Below are 20,199 nucleotides of genomic sequence, written 5' to 3'. Positions count from 1 at the left end.
ACACCGGCCAATTATCGGTAACAAGCGCTCCTAGGAAGCCCCATGTAACAGTGTCAGAGATCAGCTGACAAGCAAATGCCCCATAGTCGGCTGATTTGATCTTTTGTGCGGCTGTAAAAATCCTTGCTGTTGGCTGCACATCTCTGTGTATTCCTGCCCTGCTGATTAGCAATCGTTTGCAGCCCCATACTGCCCCAAATCACGCCGTGTTACTGGACCCTTATTAATGTTACCATAGATAAGTATGGTGGCTGAAGGGTGGGCCCTAAGAATGATTTCCCCTGGTGGGCCCAAGGCACTCCAGTCCGACACTGATTGGATAGATGATTGCATCATATTGTATAATTTTCCTTTAGTATGGGATTAATAACTAAATTGATATGAGAGATAGGTAGATATTGAATAGATGTAGATAAATAAATTGTGGGTCAAAATAATGATAAACAAGTAATGCTGTCAAATATGTCATACACTAAATAGGTTAGATATATCTCTACTATCTATCTATCTATCTATCTATCTATCTATCTATCTATCTATCTATCTATCTATCTCCTACCTATCTTCTATCTATCTACCTATCTTCTATCTATCTATCTATCTATCTATCTATCTATCTATCTATCTCCTATCTATCTATCATCTATCTATCTATCTATCTATCTATCTATCTATCTATCTCCTATCTATCTATCTATCTATCTATCTATCTATCTATCTCCTATCTATCTATCTCCTATCTATCTATCTATCTATCTATCTATCTCCTATCTATCTATCTATCTATCTCCTATCTATCTATCTATCTATCTATCTCCTATCTATCTATCTATCTATCTATCTATCTATCTATCTATCTATCTATCTCCTATCTATCTATCTCCTATCTATCTATCTATCTATCTATCTATCTATCTATCTATCTATCTGTCTGTCTGTTTGTCTTTCTGTCTGTCTTATCTATCTATTATCTATCTATCTATCTCCTATCTATCTATTATCTATCTATCTATCTATCTATCTATCTATCTATCTATCTATCTCCTATCTATCTATCTATCTATCTATCTATCTATCTATCTCCTATGTATCTATTATCTATCTATCTATCTATCTATCTATCTCCTATCTATCTATCTATCTATCTATCTATCTATCTATCTATCTATCTATCTCCTATCTATCTATCTCCTATCTATCTATCTATCTATCTATTATCTATCTATCTATCTATCTATCATCTATCTATCTATCTCCTATCTATCTATCTATCTATCTATCTATCTATCTATCTATCTTCTATCTATCTATCTATCTATTTATCTTCTATCTATCTATTTATTATCTGTCTATCTATCTATTATCTATCTATCTATCTATCTATCTATCTATCTATCTATCTATTTATCTCCTATCTATCTATCTATCTATCTATCTATCTATCTATCTATCTATTTATTATCTGTCTATCTATCTATTATCTATCTATCTATCTATCTATCTATCTATCTATCTATCTATCTATCTAAGTATACGTAGAAATTCCCACAGTACTCCAGGTTGGCAAAAGCAAACGTGATTTATTGCATAGTGAAACAGCACAAAGTGGTCAGAAGCGACGTTTCAACGACCTCTGTCGTCTTTTTCAAGCGTTGAAACGGAGGTCGTTGAAACGTCGCTTCTGGCTACTTTGTGCTGTTTCACTATGCAATAAATCACGTTTGCTTTTGCCAACCTGGAGTGCTGTGGGAATTTCTACGTATACTCAAGTTGAATGCCGTGGTCTCGGCTGCCCGCTGGCACCCACATCACGTTATCTGGTAGTGCTGCTCCAAGATACAAACTATCTATCTATCTATCTATGTCCAGATATTCCTCAGCACGCCAGCATAGGTGGTGAAAAAGTGATTTATTGCATAAAGTACAAAAGATACAAAAGATGCAACGTTTCCACCTCCTCACGAGGACATTATCAAGCATAGTGGGAGTGTCCAAGTGATGTCATTATATAGCCAACAGCTTAGCATAATGAATTATGTCATAAATACATTTGCATATATAAACAAAATAAAGTATGGTACAAACAGGATAAAGTGCAGATAAAAGATGGCTAAACCAAATTCATATAAGTCTCCAAAGAGCTTAGATAAGTGTACATATATGTGATGTTAGTGCTGTGAAAAAGTGCACTGTGCATAAACTTGATAATACAAAATCAATCCATGAAGGGTTAAGAGGAGGTCTGCCCCAGATTTGGAGACTTATATAAATTTGGTTTAGCCATCTTTTATCTGCACTTTATCCTGTTTGTACCATACTTTATTTTGTTTATATATGCAAATGTATTTATGACATCATTCATTATGCTAAGCTGTTGGCTATATAATGACATCACTTGGACACTCCCACTATGCTTGATAATGTCCTCGTGAGGAGGTCGAAACGTCGCATCTTTTTTTATCTTTTGTACTTTATGGAATAAATCACTTTTTCACCACCTATGCTGGCGTGCTGAGGAATATCTGGACATATTTTTGGGGATCCCCAAGCCAGGGGACTGACTCCGTACAGCACCCGCCTCATGCAATTTTGGATGTGCGGCTTTCTCCTGTTTCTATCTATCTATCATCTATCTATCTATTTATTTATCTTCTTTCTATTTATCTATCTATCTATCTATCTATCTATCTATCTATCTATCTATCTATCTATCATCTGTCTATCTATCTATTATCTATCTATCTATCTATCTATCTATCTATCTATCTATCTATCTCCTATCTATCTATTATCTATCTATCTATCTATCTATCTATCTATCTATCTATCTATCTCCTATCTATCTATCTCCTATCTATCTATCATCTATCTATCTATCTATTATCTATCTATCTATCTATCTATCTATCTATCTATCTCCTATCTATCTATCTATCTATCTATCTATCTATCTATCTATCTATCTATCTATCTCCTATCTATCTATCTATCTATCTATCTATCTATCTATCTATCTCCTATCTATCTATCTATCTATCTATCTATCTATCTATCTATTTATCTATTATCTATCTATCTATCTCCTATCATCTATCTATTTATCTATCTCCTATCTATCTATCTATCTATCTATCTATCTATCTATCTATCTATCTATCTAGTTCAATAGAATATATCCGCAGCACACAGAGTAAAGTGCAAAAAAACTGGTGTGTTTATTCCATAAGTGTTAAAACAAAACACAGCATATGGCAAGACGCGACGTTTCGATGAACTCCATCATCTTTTTCGATGGAGTTCATCGAAACGTCGCGTCTTGCCATATGCTGTGTTTTGTTTTAACACTTATGGAATAAACACACCAGTTTTTTTGCACTTTACTCTGTGTGCTGCGGATATATTCTATTGAACTAGCTGCCTGTATCCTTGGTCGGGATCATCCGCTGGCACCATCTACCTTATCAAGTGTGCTGCTCAGTATTGCATTGGATATCTATCTATCTATCTATCTATCTATCTATCTATCTCCTATCTATCTCCTATCTATAGATAGGAAATTATATGTGTGCAGAAAGTCTGCAGTGTAAAACCAGTACCACATATAAAAATAAAGGTCAAATGATACCAACGCACCATCAGCACATATTGCCACCACATAGTGACTAAATATTTTTACCATACTAGCACCACATAAAACCCACTACACATAAACTCACCTCTCCACCGGATTTCAATCCTGGAAAACAGACCAAGGAAACCACACTGCACGTAAAGCCACTTGCAGAACCACCAACTGTGTAAGGCTGGGTTCACACTACGTATATTTCAGTCAGTATTGTGGTCCTCATATTGCAACCAAAACCAGGAGTGGATTGAAAACACAGAAAGGATCTGTTCACACAATGTTGTAATTGAGTGGATGGCCGCCATTTAATGGCAAATATTTGCTGTTATTTTAAAACAACGGCTGTTATATTGAAATAATGGCTGTTATTTACCGTTATATGGCGGCCATCCACACAATTTCAACATTGTGTGGACAGAGCCTTTCTGTGTTTTTAATCCACTCCTGGTTTTGGTTGCCATGTGAGGACCACAATACTGACTGAAATATATGTAGTGTGAGCCCAGCCTGGGCCACAGTGCGTGCCTGCAATGGAGCGCGTGCTGAATGCCTCCTTACATACCCTCCAAAGCCTGACTGACTGTCAGCCATAACGATGCATGCCTGCAGCAGGGTGGACGCCTCCTTATGTGCCCTTCTCTATCCCTGACACAAGGTCCTTCCTGTCTGTCTCCTGCTACAGTGTTTGATTGGCTTTAGGACAAATGTGCATCTCACCGCACATAAGGTCCTAAATCTGATTGAGCAATAACAACAGGAGACAGACGGCAGGGATTGTGTATCAGGGATAGAGGCTGAGTTCACTGACATACTAAAATGACACAGCTGAAGTTGCTGCCCAGATTCTGCCGACTGAGGTGGAATACTCATTCCTGGAGATAGATAGATAGATAGATAGATAGATAGATAGATAGATAGATAGATAGATAGATAGATAGATAGGAGATATGCTGCGTTTACAGGGAACGATTATCGTGCGAATTTGCACGATAACGATCGAATTCAAACGATAATCGTACGTGTAAACGCAACGAACGATAGAACAACAAGCGAGAAATCGTTCATTTTGATCTTTGAACATGTTCTTAAATCGTCGTTCGCAAAAAAATCGCAGATCGTTCCGTGTAAACAGTCGTTCACCGATTTTATCTATGTGCGAGATAGGCTTAAGCGATCGCAAAACGATCGCTAAACAAATTTTCTGTACGATGTATCGTTCCATCTAAACGCTGATTGTTATAAAAAAAATTGTTACTTCGAAATCGAAATCGTAATATCAAAAGCAACTACACTCACCGGCCACTTTATTAGGTACACCATGCTAGTAACGGGTTGGACCCCTTTTGCCTTCAGAACTGCCTCAATTCTTCGTGACATAGATACAACAAGGTGCTGGAAGCTTCCTCAGAGATTTTGGTCCATATTGACATGACGGCATCACACAGTTGCCGCAGATTTGTCGGCTGCACATCCATGATGCGAATCTCCCGTTCCACCACATTCCAAAGATGCTCTATTGGATTGAGATCTGGTGACTGTGGAGGTCATTTGAGTACAGTGAACTCATTGTCATGTTCAAGCAGAAATCGAGACTCATCAGACCAGGCAACGTTTTTCCAATCTTCTACTGTCCAATTTCGATGAGCTTGTGCAAATTGTAGCCTCAGTTTCCTGTTCTTAGCTGAGCGGAGTGGCACCCGGTGTGGTCTTCTGCTGCTGTAGCCCATCTGCCTCAAAGTTGGACGTACTGTGCGTTCAGAGATGCTCTTCTGCCTACCTTGGTTGTAACAGTTGGCTATTTGAGTCACTGTTGCCTTTCTATCAGCTCGAACCAGTCTGCCCATTCTCCTCTGACCTCTGGCATCAACAAGGCATTTCCGCCCACAGAACTGCCGCTCACTGGATGTTTTTTCTTTTTCGGACCATTCTCTGTAAACCCTAGAGATGGTTGTGCGTGAAAATCCCAGTAGATCAGCAGTTTCTGAAATACTCAGACCAGCCCTTCTGGCACCAACAACCATGCCACGTTCAAAGGCACTCAAATCACCTTTCTTCTCCATACTGATGCTCGGTTTGAACTGTAGGAGACTGTCTTGACCATGTCTACATGCCTAAATGCACTGAGTTGCCGCCATGTGATTGGCTGATTAGAAATTAAGTGGTAACGTGCAGTTGGACAGGTGTACCTAATAAAGTGGCCGGTGAGTGTATAACACTCACACTAAAAAACTGCCAAAATCCATTTAGGGACAGATCAGCACAGTAAGGGTTAGGTTACATGCTGCCCATAGAGGTCTATGGAGAGGAGAAGGAAGCACAGAGATACAGAGAAGCTGCTGAAAGGTTGAGTAGGTCTTCTCTACTCCATCCTCACCTTACAGTGCTCAGTACTATTCTATAGTATCCTCCATGCTGCTGCTGCTACTGAGGGTGTGCTACAGAGTAGCTACTCTCTAGTGTGTGAGTGTGTGTGTGTGTGTGTAATGTCACACAAAATAGAGGTTGGTTTACACACACTAGCTCACAGACAAGTAAAATTAGAAATGATGCCTGCAGAGCAAAAATAAGCAACTCACCAACACAGCACACATAGCACACACACAACACAGGGTTGTATATTATTCAATACAATCATATAATCTTCCAAACCTGGTAGTACATGTCTCCCACAGAATAGACTATAAATACCAGGGTGAGCCATTTATCACATATACGCGGAGTTAATGAACTGTCAGCTGTGTCTGACTCCTCTTAGGCAGAATGCATGAGAATCTCTTGATATGGGCGCACAGATGTCCAGGTCTTCTTATCTCTGGAACCAGGTGTTAGACGCAGAGAAAAATATTATAGAATCCACAAAACTTCCTATTACGGGAAATTTATCCTAAGAATTACAGTCTTCACATTTCATTATTTTTTATTGTGTTGATTTTTTTTGTAGACTGTTCTGAAATCTCCCAAATTTGCAATGTTCCAGTTTTAACGTGTGATTATAAAATAATTTTACTACTGAGACAACAGATTACTAAGAAGACAGGCACGTCTGTAATTTTGAGGTAAAAGAAAAAATGTCCATATTTTCAATATAATAGTGTGCTCCGTTGAAGTCAATGGGAAATTGCAGTGCAACCACCATATAGTGTGACGACAGTAATTGATTACGATTAGCCAAATATTGAATATGCTTATTATTATTTTTTTTACTCCAGGCTAAGGCACTTTTCTGGCTATGGCCGGGGAGGGGGTGGATGAGGCCAACGACGTCCTCTTACCTCCCCGGTTCCAGCGCCGGGTCCCGGATTGCACTGCTCCGGTTTACGCTGCCCGGCCACTTCCAACCCACTTCCTGGTCTCTGATGCAGGCTTGAGACCTGACGTTTCAAGCCCGCTCAACCAATCAGTGGCAGAGGTGGGATCCACCTACCTTGATGAGGACGTCATTGGCCTCATCCACCTCTTCCCTGGCCATAGCCAGAAAAGCCCCCTAGCCCAGAGTACCCCATTACAGTTAACTTTAAAGAGGTACTCTTTATTTTTTAATTTTTTTTAAAAAAATCATCTGTATTGTGTAAGGGCATTGTGCCGATACATAAAACCTTCCTGCCTGTGCACTGCCGGGGAGATTTTTAAGATCAGCGCAGAACGTGCCGGTCTTGATAAACGCCCCCTTATGTGTTCTTAAGAGTCCAGACATCCATGCCGATATATGTGCATCATGTGTCACCAAGGGGTTAAAGAAAATATCCCAATATACAAAATACCTTATGGCACACATAGGTGAAGTGGTGCACTGCGGCTTTTCCATTGATTTCAATAGGAATTTTAGAGTGTAACTGCTGATAAAGAAATGATGTGTCCCATTGTAGCCAATTGTAGTAGGGGTTTCTAAAGTGAGTGGGTTTTTTTCTAAAGTAAAGTGGGTTTTTTACATAGAAATTGGTGTGGTTTCTGCATCAACATACCCTTAGGGTGCCTTCACACCTACCGGATCCACAGCAGATCTCACTTCTGCGGATTCGAAGCGAGATCCGGTATCAATTCACCCCTATGATAGCACATATTCGCAGCGGGATTGACATCCTGCTGTGAATATGTGCTTTAACTCCCTGGCAGCCCCCATCCCCGGCGGCGGCACATCCCCCCCATCCCGGCCACATCCCCCCATCAGCCCACCCCCAGCCGCCCGCATCCCGCCGCCGAGAGCATACAGTACCTGCTCGGCGGCACGGCTGCAGTGAGGCTGCCATCTCTGGTCCCGCTCAGATCCAGGGGAGGGGGAAGATGAAAGAAGTAACACGCTCCAGCGCTAGTGCCGGTATCCTGCAGTCGTTATTATGAAAGACAGCCATCATTTTTACATAGCCAAATATGCACTCCATTGAAGTCAATGGGAAATTGGCCAGCAGTGAACAAACAGAATAAAACAGGCATGTCAACTATTATCAGTTGATTTTCTACAGCTGGCCTGCAGACGGCACAGCTAACTGTAATATGGGCGGTCCGGGTGACTGCCCAGACCGCCCATATTATTATCTTTTGCAGGACACACCTGGTGCAGGCAGCATGTGTGATGAGGTCTGTATTGGGCATTATTGTTGGGGACTAATTACTATATGGGGCATTATTGAGGGAGGCTGAGTACTCTATGGGGCACTGTTTAGGGGGGCTGAGTACTACTGTATATGGGGCACTATTGAGGGGGTCTGAGTACTATACGGGGCACTATTGAGGGGGGCTGTGTACTATATGTGGCACTATTGAGGGGGGCAGATTACTATATGGGGCACTGTTAAGGGAGCTGACTACTATATGGGGAAATATTATGGGATTGCCTACCATGTGGGGGGAACTAATGGAGTAACTACTATGTGAGGGCAACTACTTTATGGGGCAGTATTAACGGGTACTATTAATGGAGCTAATACCGCATATAGTACAGAAGGGGGCATTTTTAAAATTTTGGGCACTATGGATGGGGAGCTTGTAAGGTGGGTAGGAGGTTGTTGAAAAGTGTAGCACCTAAGGTGAACAATAGATATAAATTGGGGGGCAAGTTCTAAGGACAGCCCAGTCTGTGCATCAGGGGCAGTACATGCGCTAGTGAGGAGGCTTACTGTAAAGCATAGCTTTAAATGCTATCAAAAAAGCTCAGGCAAGATGGCTGCCTAATAATAATCTACATCTATAGGTGGCACAGCAGAGAAAGTTTTCTTCCTTATATGGAGGATCTATTTTGCATACTTTTCCCAGAGGGCATTGCTACAAACATGGGACCTCTCTTAAAATCCTTCCATTTTATGTGACAAGCCCCAAAAATGATTAAGTTACTTTTAATGCCAGAGCCCTAATTTAACAAATCACTTGTCCTGACATCCGGGAACGCCAATAAGTAGTCTGTCTTTATTTTCGGCCCATTGCCCCCCTCCATAATACATATACACTGAGCTATGAAGCACATTGAGCTCGGATCACTTAGAGGCTTACGATTTATGTATTTAAACATTCAACAGAATTTTTAATCTCTTTAGTCAAATAAACCTGCACTAAAATCCCAAAATACACAGTAAAAATAATAAACCATTTTCCGTTAATGGGCCAATGGAGCCTTTTGCTAATAAGACGAGCGTATAAATGTTGTATGTTCTGTGAAGTGAGAATGAAACCAGAACAAATTGTGATACATAAATCAAATGTAACCCGGTGATTCCTTAAACATGCCGGAGATACTCGTGTATCATGTTACTTGTACTCCAGAAGCAAAGCTTACTTAATCCTCATATTGGATAGTGGTGTATGTCATTAAATAGTCCAAGGTCCATCATTTCTGGCTGTTATTCCGGATGTAAAAAAATATCACGAAACATAAACATATAATGGTGGGATTGTAAATTATTACAGTACGAGAGCTATAACGGGACAACAAATAATTTCAGCCTGCGGAATATTGCTTAGGCCAAGTTCATATCCCGGTGGTTGTGACTGTTACTGCATTTACCTCTAATGTTATCTTAAAGTGAATGTACCATCAGGTACATTGCTATGGGGTCTTTATATTAACAGACCGGCACCGGTATGGTAATGTCGATGGTGCAGTCCTCTTTTAAACCACTGCCCAGTTACCACGCATGGCGCCGGTCTATTCCTGAGCACTGGGGGCGCCGGCCCCCTCTGGGACGAAACCCTTTACCCTCTGTCACAGAGGGGAGATCCCCAGTGTGATAGATGGGCACCGTGTAAAAGAATCGGGTGGCCATTCAAAAAAAGGACTGCACCACCGGCATCCTGATGTCGGTGTCGGTCTGTTAATGCAAAAAGCCCATAGCGATGTACCTGGTGGTATATTCGCTTAAAAAAAAAAAATAGGGTGGTTCAAAAGTAGGTGGACAGTATGTGTAATAGGGTATGAATTCGGGAGAGATATATTAAACATGGTGTAAAAACTGGCTCAGTTGTCCCTGGCAACCAATCCGATTCCACCTTTCATTTTCCAAAGTGGAATCTGATTGCCCTTCATAACCCTATTATACATACTGTCCACCTACTTTTGGACCACCTTGTATATCTAGTCATTCGATCCCATTTGAAGTTACCCATAAGAGTTGGGTGGCAAGTATCCCGTAGTTAGCCAATGAGCCGCAGCTACTGTGTCAACCTGGACTGAAATGACTATCGGGCAGGATTTGGGTCATATATGAAGATCATATAAAGAACAATAGATATTGAGATCACTTGATACAAGAAGATTTTTGATACTTGATGATGACCCAGTAATAGAAAATGCACCAGTGGTGGGTGTGAGGAGCAGCAACCACGAGACCATGTATAGTCATCTTTACTAATAATCCACATATATCAGGTTAATCCTACATATTCATTCTCATTTTATGCATGTTTTGTAGTTAGACCTCTCAAGGCATTGTTATAGTTCAGCATTAGAGATGAGCATGCTCGAGCCTGATCGTTTGCCCTTTGAATACTGGTGGTGGAAGAAGTTGGATGCAGCCCTAGGGAGTAGTGTTGAGCAGAGAGGCCGAATTGTTTGGGTGCGGCAATGTTCTTCAAAACTGAATGCTCTGCATTTGACTCCTGCGGGGGGCAAATGTTGGATGAAGCCATAGAGAATCCAGGAAAACATGGATACAACCAGTTCAGGTTCAGGTATGTTCTCTGAACCTGAATGCTGTACTCCCCAAGTGTGTATCCATGTTTTCCAGGACTTCCTAGGGCTGCCGTGGGGAGTCAAATGGGAAGTGTTCAGGTTCGGAGAACTGTTTGGCCTCTCTGCATAACACTACTAGGGTGTTCTGAAGAACATAGATACAGCTATGGCCACATCCACAAGTAGTTTTTAAAAATATAGCCCCAGATATGGAATTATGCTGCCAATCCTTTAAGGGGTTGACCACTTTGAGGCAAGCACTGTGATCCAGTTGTTGGGATCAGCTATATATGTAATGTATTTCAGGTCCTCCAACGAAAAGGACCCTTTTTGTAGTCTTTCTCTGCTGTAGCCAATAGACCATCAGTTGAAGCGGATCATACTGTAGGGTATGACAGACCTTCTCCAAATGCCCTAAGCTAGATTACCATATTGGCTACAATATTGCAAGCGATTTTCCTGTTTCATTCAGCTTCAGGTATATTCAATAAATTGGCGTTACAGTATTGGTACCATCACAAAACGGCCTCAACAAGGTGCAGCTTTTGGCTTCTAAATGAGTCAAGAACAACTGGTGATAAAGTGACCAATTCTTTTCTATTTTTATGCTCATTAAGTTGTAGACTGTAGATCATTAAGGGGGTATTCCACTCAAATATAACTTTTGATATGTTACTCCCCATGGTGAGACTAACAATTCCTTCCATACTTGTTATTATCTATTCAGTCTCTTTCTCCCAGTTTTCAGCTGCTGCTTTCTACTGAAAACACAAAAATCGATGATTTTTTTTCTCTCTTTCTACCCCTCCTCCCCCCTCCCTTCTGAGACAGCTGATGTAAACAAATCCCTGCCAGACTTTATCTGCAACTTTGTAGCTTCTTTGTTTGTTGTTATAACTTTCAAAATCTAAATCAACTGTAGATGTGATATGAAGCAAGTTTGCAATTTACCTTCATTACTTTATTTTTTTTTGTTATCATGGAAAACACGGCACTTCCTGTTTTCTGACCCTTTTTTTCTCAAAAACAGGAAACGGTCAGAGAACAGGAAGTCCAGTGTATCTCAGGCCATCAGAACACTCACAGAGAGAAGGCAGTCATGTGACTGATGGACACCTTGAGCCGTGACTCTCTGTACCGGCCGGAATTCCTGTGTTTAGTCTGTTTTTTTCAACCAGCACAAGTCAGAAAATCTGCCTTCAGGAGACTGGACCTGGATTTCTGGTAAGTTCAGCTTTGTTTTACAGCAACAACAAAAAATAATGAATGTACATTGCATAGTTGCTTTATATCACATCTAGTGTTGATTTAGATTTTGAAAGTTATAACGATAGTGATCCTGCTAGAGACTTGTTTACATCAGCTATCTCAGAAGGGAGGGTAAGAAGGGGAGAGACAGAGAGCAAAACCCACACACACAGCAGAAAGCAGCAGCCCAGAACTGGGGGAAGGAGACTGAATAGATAATAACAAGTTTGGAAGCAATTGTTAGTCTCACCATGGGGAGCAAAATATCAAAAGTTATGTTTGAGTAGAATACCCCTTTAAGATGCCAAAAACCCAACTGGGCTATGGGGTCGGGCCAACAAGTTTAAACCTCTATTGGCTTTATCTGAAGATACTGATACCATATTAGCCAATGGGTGATGGATGCCAAACTATTGGGATTCTTAGAAAACTCTCGTAATGTTCTTGTCCATTAAGGAAATTTGAGCTTCCCCCTAAACTGTCTCCGGAGCAGTGGTACTGCTGACAGCCACCCGCCAACCATACCAACATAGTGCATGGTGTCAGAGGAGAGAATAACTGACTGATAATAGTAACTTCTGATAATATAAATGTCTGTCTATGATATATATATATATATAGTACCACCACAGGGCTTCTCTCTCTGAGGAGGTAATGTATACTATATGTGCTTTCTTTTTGCATTTTTCTTTCAGAGGAGCCTGTACGTATACTGCCAGCAGAAGGTCAAAGGTGGTGTGAATTGGGCCTACTGTATAATCTATTGACATGATTTCCTGGAATCTAACAATCGGCACCCATAGGAGGGAACTTATCAATGTCTGGTACACAATCACCGACTGTAAAAAGTGGCTATGTTTTTGAGCAAACCCCCATTTTGCAACATTTTAGGGGCCTAAGTAGAGATGAGCGAACCGGCCGAGGTTCGGGTTTGTATGAACCTCAACTATCGGCTTCTGATTCCAGCTGTCTGCAGCCTCCGTGGATAGGGTGGATACAGCCTGAGGACTGCTTGGAAAACTGGGATACAGCCTATGGCTGTATCCACCCTCTCCACAGAGCGGGCATACAGCGGGAATCAGAAGCCGAGAGTCCAGGTTCATACAAACCCGAACCTCAGCCGGTTCGCTCATCTCTAGACCTGAGAATGCCTCTTTGACACTTTTTTCTATGTTCTGGAAGCACAGACAGATATATGAAAGGTACTACGCCAGCAGTTTAGAACCTTAATTGCAGCTGACAGATTTACTTTTAGAGTGCTGGGCTTATGTATATACAAACCTAAAGTGGGAGTTTCTTGAGAGTTTTTGGGGTGATTGTGTTTAGATTGTGGTCAGGGCATTGTTCCACACATGAGGATTTAAAGGGGTACTCCAGAAAAAAGACATTTCAAAACAATTGCTGTCAGAAAGATTGTCTGACTGTGTCACACTGGAAAGAATACACCACTTCCTTCAGGACATACAGCAAATGATAAGTACTGGAAAACTTGAAAATTTTTTAATAGAAGTAAAATACAAATTTATATAACTTTCTGAAGCCAGTTAATTTGAAAGAAAAATGTTTTCCCCAGAGTACCCCTTTAAATGTTGAAACCAATATTACCAAATGGACATAAAATTGTTCACTATTTTTGGAACCTGGAAATTACCTTTAGAAATTAAATATAAAAAATAGAACAAAAAAACCATTAATAAGCAGAAATAATTTCTAAAACATGTTCTATTTTGTTCCAGAATTTAAAGAGCAACTCCAGTCATAATGGATATTAACATAAATAGTGCAGTAAAACACTACGTTAAACTGTAAAGAGTTTTTTTTTTTTACTAAATATATGTTTGAAATTCTAAACGTCCCTTCCAATATGCCTTAAGATGGAACAAAAATGGTATTATTCCTGGGCTCACTGGCGCCCCCTGCTGAGTAATACACTTTGTATGAGGCGGCATCTGCTATAAGGTTCAAAAAGTGGTTGTTACTTTTCAAGTCCTTTCAAGATGGATATCTAATGTATGAATTCTAATAATGGCCCCTATGGAGAAGACTATATAGGTGAAAAGGAAGGTCACTTATGACTAGGGTTGTTCTTTAAGGCTGAGTTCACATGTGTCCGGTGATGGCGGAGATATGTGAATGAGCCATAGGTTATATCCAAGGCAGCAGTTTAGCCGCCCTATTCCTGGTGGCACTGTATAACCCAGGGATGGGGCACCTGCAGCCCTCCAGCTGTTGCAAAACTACATTTCCCATCATGCCTGGGCAGCCATTGGCTGCCCAGGCATGATGGGAAATGTAGTTTTGCAACAGCTGGAGGGCCAAAGGTTCCCCATCCCTGGTATAACCCAACAGAAATTCAGCAGGAAAATTTAAGAAAATGGGGTGTGGGGGAATTCTACGAAAAATGAGCGTACAGCTCTGTCTGTCCTCAAGGAATGAGAAAATATGTGAAAAACCTGTGTAATGACCTTGTACTGGGCTTAATAATCGTTCTCGTACAGAAATATTTGTAATACAAAACATGAATATATATTTATATACATCGATATAGATATAAAATACCTATGCTAACATTTTCCGTTTCCATTTCAAAAAAATATAATGAAAGTTTTTCATTCGTTATTTTGGTCATTTTGGTGGAAGTTAGTTAAATGTCACTGGAATAACAAGGTGGATAGTGGTCATCCTATATAAGTTTCTCTCAATTTTTTCAATTTTCCCAATTTTTTTAAAAGATTTTGTTGGAGTTCCGTTTCCTTCAGCAGATTTTTTTTTTTAGGTTTACGTCTCGGTCTCCGTCCCTCAAGAAGCAGCAACACAAAAGTCATTTTCACCACATGTAGATGGGAAGCACTGGCTGAAAACCTCAATGTTTGTCGGCAATAAATAAGAAGAAGGATACAAATATACATCAATGATATCCGGGGACTTTAAATATTCTTAATAAAAAAAAATCCATTGTCCCTCTTTATCATTTTTGTTTGCAGTTTGTGGAGCTTCACCTGTCGTGGTGGAAGGAATGACATTGGCGGTGTGTAGAGATAAGAACTGTCTAGTCTGGTAAAATAGGCTACTGGTTCCAGTCTGATCACCGACACGTGTGCATCTCTACCACTTTATGGCACTGTTTACATTTCACGAAGCAGCACCAGTGGAATTTACAACTGCATCTTTCTGTAATTTCAACTTCTTCCGTGTGAAACCCTCGACCGCAGCACATAAGCTCACAACCATCGATGGCCTTGGAAGTCTTGTTACACTGCCGGCCAGTGGTTCCTAAAACTCCATTCTTTAAGTCGTGGTCACAGAAATCAGGACTGGAATCCAAATATACCAGGTCTTCATCTGTGTGTGGTTTAAACTGAGAATTTTTGGGGACCAAAACTTTGGTTGTTCCAATTTTTTTCTGCTCCACTTCGGTTGCTCCGTCAAATTTTTCCTTCAGGACGTTTCCGACTTTTCGAAAGGGAGGCATGGCTTTCCAACAGGTCTTCACTTCGCATGATCCGGAGACCCCATGGCACTTGCATTCTACTCGCATGTTGTTGAGGATAGCCTATAGGTAAAATGGGAAATTTTTTATTGACTTACATTGGAAAATAAGTTTTTGCTATTAAAGGGGTTCTCCAGCATTAGAAAAACGTGGCCACTTTTTTCCAGAGACAGCACAACTCTTGTCTCCAGTTTGGGTGCAGGTTTTGCAACTCAGTTCCATTGAAGGTTCTATTGAAACCTGAACTGGGGACAAGAGTGGTGCTGTCTCTGGAAGAAAGTGGCCATGTTTTTGTAGTGCTGGATAACCCCTTTAAAGACTATTGAAACCATTAGTTCAATCTCAAAGCTAAATTATTGATAGAGCAAACGTACATTTAAGAGGACCTGTAGCCTCTATACGCAACCTGTGCCCATATTATAAATAAGAAGATCTCCCGTTCCTTAGCTAACCTGCTGTAGTAACCTAAGCCACCTAAGTAATAATTTTATGATCAATGGGCAACCCACCACTAGATGATCGAACAACAGAAAATCTTAGGTTCTATCGAACTCGAACCTTGTCGAACCTTCCGCATTTGATTCCCGATGCCTTCCCGTTCCATGGGGAATGAGGAGACAGCCCGGGTACTTCCTGGAATTCCGGGATTTAACCTAGGCAATAGGCTGTATCCCATAATTCCAGGCAGTACCCAGGCTGTCACCTCCTTTCCCACGGACCGGGAAGGCATCGGGAATCAAATGTGGAAGGTTCAACAAGGTTCGAGTTCTATAAAACCTAAGATTTTCCGCTGTTCGATCATCTCTACCCACTACTGGTAACCCGAATATTACTTGAATGGAACAGTGGCCACTGATGCTTCATTTACAGCACATGAAGCTGATGGAGATATCTGTGTGATGGAGCAGAAACCTTAGGACTTCCATCTCAAAGTGAAGTTCCCTCAGTTGGGCCCCCAGAAATCATACATACTCTTTAGATAGATGTTTGTAGTAGAGAAACCCAATTCTGGGGTTCAGCTGCATAACCATCTGTCTGGCAGATCTCATTCTAAGTTTTATGGTGGAGCTCCAAGGCCATGCACCACTGATGACAACCTACCTGTGTAACATCAAGGGATATCTTCAGTAGTGTTCTGTGGCTAACCACCAATTTAGTTGTACTGGAGTATTATTGACATTTTGTAGCTACTGTCTCAATCATTTTGAAAAGACAGGCAAAAAAATGCCATCTTATAAACACAAAAAAACCTATAGTCACCTATCCTGCTCCCCTGCCCCCTCTCCTCTCAGCCAATCACTAACTGAGGCGGGACATCACCACAGCCACTGATTGGCTGAGAAGAACAGTTCCTGCATTGTTATGATGTAACAGGAACCAGGAAGAAGACAACAGGACAGGGGACAATGTCAGGACAACCCCTTTAGCTATTCATATACTCTTCCATCACAGTGGTGACTAGTTCACAATATGCTGCTTAGAATGTTCAAAAAAATCAACAACAAAGGATCAGTTACCTTCCGTCCGGCTTCATTATTGTGGAGATTCATTAGCGCTCTACTGGACGACGCACCTTTACTTCTCTCTCTTACATCTACAAATGATTGTGAAAAGGCCACTCCATATGCGATATTATCTGAACAGCCAGACCACTGGAAACCTGTAGATTGCCAAAAAAAGAACATTTTCAGATTCTCCCCCAAAAATTCTAAATGCATTACCAGCACTTACCTGCAATGGATCAGCCTAGAACATACACGCAATACAGCTATGCCCTTATTACTTGCAGCATATGAAAATACAGAGATATTTTGTAGCTATTGCACTGGTTAGGGCTTAAAGGGGTTGTCCAGCGAAAATCTTTTTCTTTCAAATCAACTAGTGTCAGAAAGTTATTTAGATTTGTAATTTACTTCTATTTAAAAATCTCGTCTTTCCATACTTATCAGCTGCTGTATGTCCTGAAGGAAGTGGTGTATTATTTTCAGTCTGACCCAGTGCTCTCTGCTGCCACCTCTGTCCATGTCTGGAACTGTCCAGATCAGGAAAGGTTTTCTATGGGAACTTGCTGCTGCTCTGGCCAGTTCCTGACAAAGATGGCAGCAGAGAACACTGTGTCAGACTGAAAAGAATACTGGACATACAGCAGCTGATAAGTATGGGAAGACTTGAGTTAAAAAAAGTAAATTACAGAGCTATATAACTTTCTGAAATCAGTCAATTTGAAAGATTTTCTCTGGATAACCCCTTTAAAGCCATGGCCCCACAAACCCTCCATGGGAGCATTACTAACCAGGAATGGGTTTTACACTATTTGCCCTTGCAAGCACGGCCATCGCACTAGTTTTTCAAACACCACATCAGTTAATATGATAATTATCTGGGTCATTTATTTTTCTATAATTTATTAACTAAATTGCCCAGAGGTCAGGAAGCTGTATAATAACATTCACAGGAGCAGCTAGGTGTGAAATTAAAGAAACAGGCACCCGTATACAGAATGGGACTGGATAGTGTAGGGCTAAAGTCCAAGTTACAGGCATGTCTGTGGGCAATGAGCATTAGTTATCTTTAAACCTTACATTCTATGGATTATATGGGTGGGTGTCCGGAGCTGGATCCCGCCATGATGTTAAGACCCAGATAGTAACAGACTTGCATTGTAACCTGTCAATATGACTTCAGTAGTCTTCAGTAGGGACACTCACTTGGTGTCCCAAGGGTGTGTCTGGTCTGGACTGAAGATACGCTGCCTACCAATCAATTACACAATGATCTGCATCCATTGGGCTCACATGCGTCCAAGTTCCAGTCCAGCTTAAATGGTTAATATCTATAATGCACTATATGTGTATTTACCTTGCGGGCTGACCCCATGAACAGTCCTATCACAGCCACACTTTTCTAGGTCTCCACTACTACATGCCCGGGTTACTGCGAAGGCGACTCCTGCCGAAGATATTGCATACACAAACGCTGCTTCCCTGGTACCTGCAATCGAAAAAAAAACAATGTGTTAATAATATATATATATATATATATATATATATATACTGTATATAACTTTATTTCATTATTTTAAAGAGATTTAACCAGTATCTGCCATGATAAAAACTTTTCACATGTTAAAGTGACATGTCAAAAGTTTTGATCAGTCATGGTCTAAGTGATCTTTCCGGGCTCTGTGTTAAAGTGAATGTACCACCAGGTACATCACTTTAATATTTTGACATCAATGGGTCAGCGCGGGGATGCTGGTGCCGTGGTCCTTTTTTTGAACCGCGGCCTAGTTCCCACACATGGCGCTGGTCTATTCCTGGCCCGGCCTGAAGCACTGGAGGTGGACCCGCCGGCCCCTAGTGTGACGAGCTGTGTCACAGAGGGGAGGGCAGAACGTCACACTGGGGGCAGGCAGGTCCACCTCCGGTGCTTAAGGCCAGGCCGGGAATAGACCAGCGCCAAGCGTGGGAACTGGGCATGGCTCAAAAAAAGGACAGCACCACCAGCATCCCTGTGCCAGTCTATTGATATCAAAATCTTAAAGCAATGTACCTGATGATTGATGGACACATTGAACTCTCTCTCTCTCTCTTTTTTTTTTTTTACCAGCAGAAGACTAAAAAGCTGCCTTCTGGAGACTGGACCTGGATACAAGTAAGTATAGCTGTTATATAGCTGCCTTTAGGAGACTGGACCTGGATACAAGTAAGTATAGCTGTCATATAGCTGCCTTCCGGAGACTGGACCTGGATACAAGTATAGATTTGTTATAAAGCATGATAATTAAAAAATAAATAATGAATGTAAATAGCAAACTTGCTTTATATCACATCCACTGCTGAATAAGGTTTTGAAAGCTATAATGACAGCATCACTTTTACCGCATAACGTAAGCCCATGGGGCCGACTAAGTCTATTTTGCTGGAGAATGACAGTCGGGAGTGAACGCACAGCACACACAGCCCTGCTCGTTCTCCTGATTGGTCGCAATCTGAACACTCAAACTTCGACCGATCAAAATTTTTGACGTTACAAGTTTTTGTTTTCCATGACATTGCTTATTTCCCATTTACTTTCGGCGACCTCAGATACCAAGTGTGATACAAATGTGACTGCTACCCCTGCAACCCCTGTGCCATGACTCTGTGGGCAGACATAGCTTGGTCTCTCGGAGAACGCTAAGCCTTAGTTTCTACCCTGCGTAAACCTGTATTTCCCACTACAATGACCATTCGCGCTGCACTTTCTGCGCTGGGAGTTTATAGCCACATTATCTATGGGAGCCATTTCCTTTACCCTACAGAGCAGTGATGAAGAACCCAGATTTGTTACCAAGGAACATTACTGAATGGGCACAAGCTGATCATTTTATTTAGTGATGGTGCCAGGGGAAGAATCTGTAATAAACTGAATGGGGAACCTCGTTGACATTGGATCTGTTCCTTCCTTACTACTATTACCGATTCCTGCGGAGGACAAGAGCCACAATATCCATGGGTGGGCAGGGAGCAGACCTGAGCCGGGCCCCCTGCTTCCTTCTCTTTTCCTCTTCTTGGTTAATTTATTATTCCCTTTTTATTATAAGAAATCATTCAGCATTGAGACATGCGATAGACAAAGCATTGCTTCCCTCTCCACAAAACATCGGAGCAGCTGTCCAAGTTTACGCTTGCGGCA

At 41.2% G+C, this 20,199-nt stretch overlaps 1 protein-coding gene across 1 annotated transcript in view; it reads right to left on the bottom strand.

Annotated features, from left to right (window-relative positions):
* Nucleotides 1-14,535: 14,535 nt before the first annotated feature.
* WNT4 (Wnt family member 4) overlaps nucleotides 14,536-20,199 on the bottom strand; it is a 51,373-nt gene continuing 45,709 nt past the window's right edge. The window contains exons 3-5 of the mRNA XM_069947287.1: nucleotides 18,382-18,513; nucleotides 17,040-17,182; nucleotides 14,536-15,585 (exon numbers count right to left, since the gene is read on the bottom strand). Of these exons, the coding sequence (XP_069803388.1) occupies nucleotides 15,118-15,585; nucleotides 17,040-17,182; nucleotides 18,382-18,513 (743 nt within the window). The 3' untranslated portion in view covers nucleotides 14,536-15,117. The remainder of the gene's footprint in view (nucleotides 15,586-17,039; nucleotides 17,183-18,381; nucleotides 18,514-20,199) is intronic.

Source organism: Dendropsophus ebraccatus, chromosome 12 (assembly GCF_027789765.1).
Source record: "Dendropsophus ebraccatus isolate aDenEbr1 chromosome 12, aDenEbr1.pat, whole genome shotgun sequence".
Lineage (NCBI taxonomy): Eukaryota > Metazoa > Chordata > Amphibia > Anura > Hylidae > Dendropsophus > Dendropsophus ebraccatus.
Note: the sequence above shows the minus strand (reverse complement) of the source record. Positions and strands in the feature narration are given on the sequence as shown.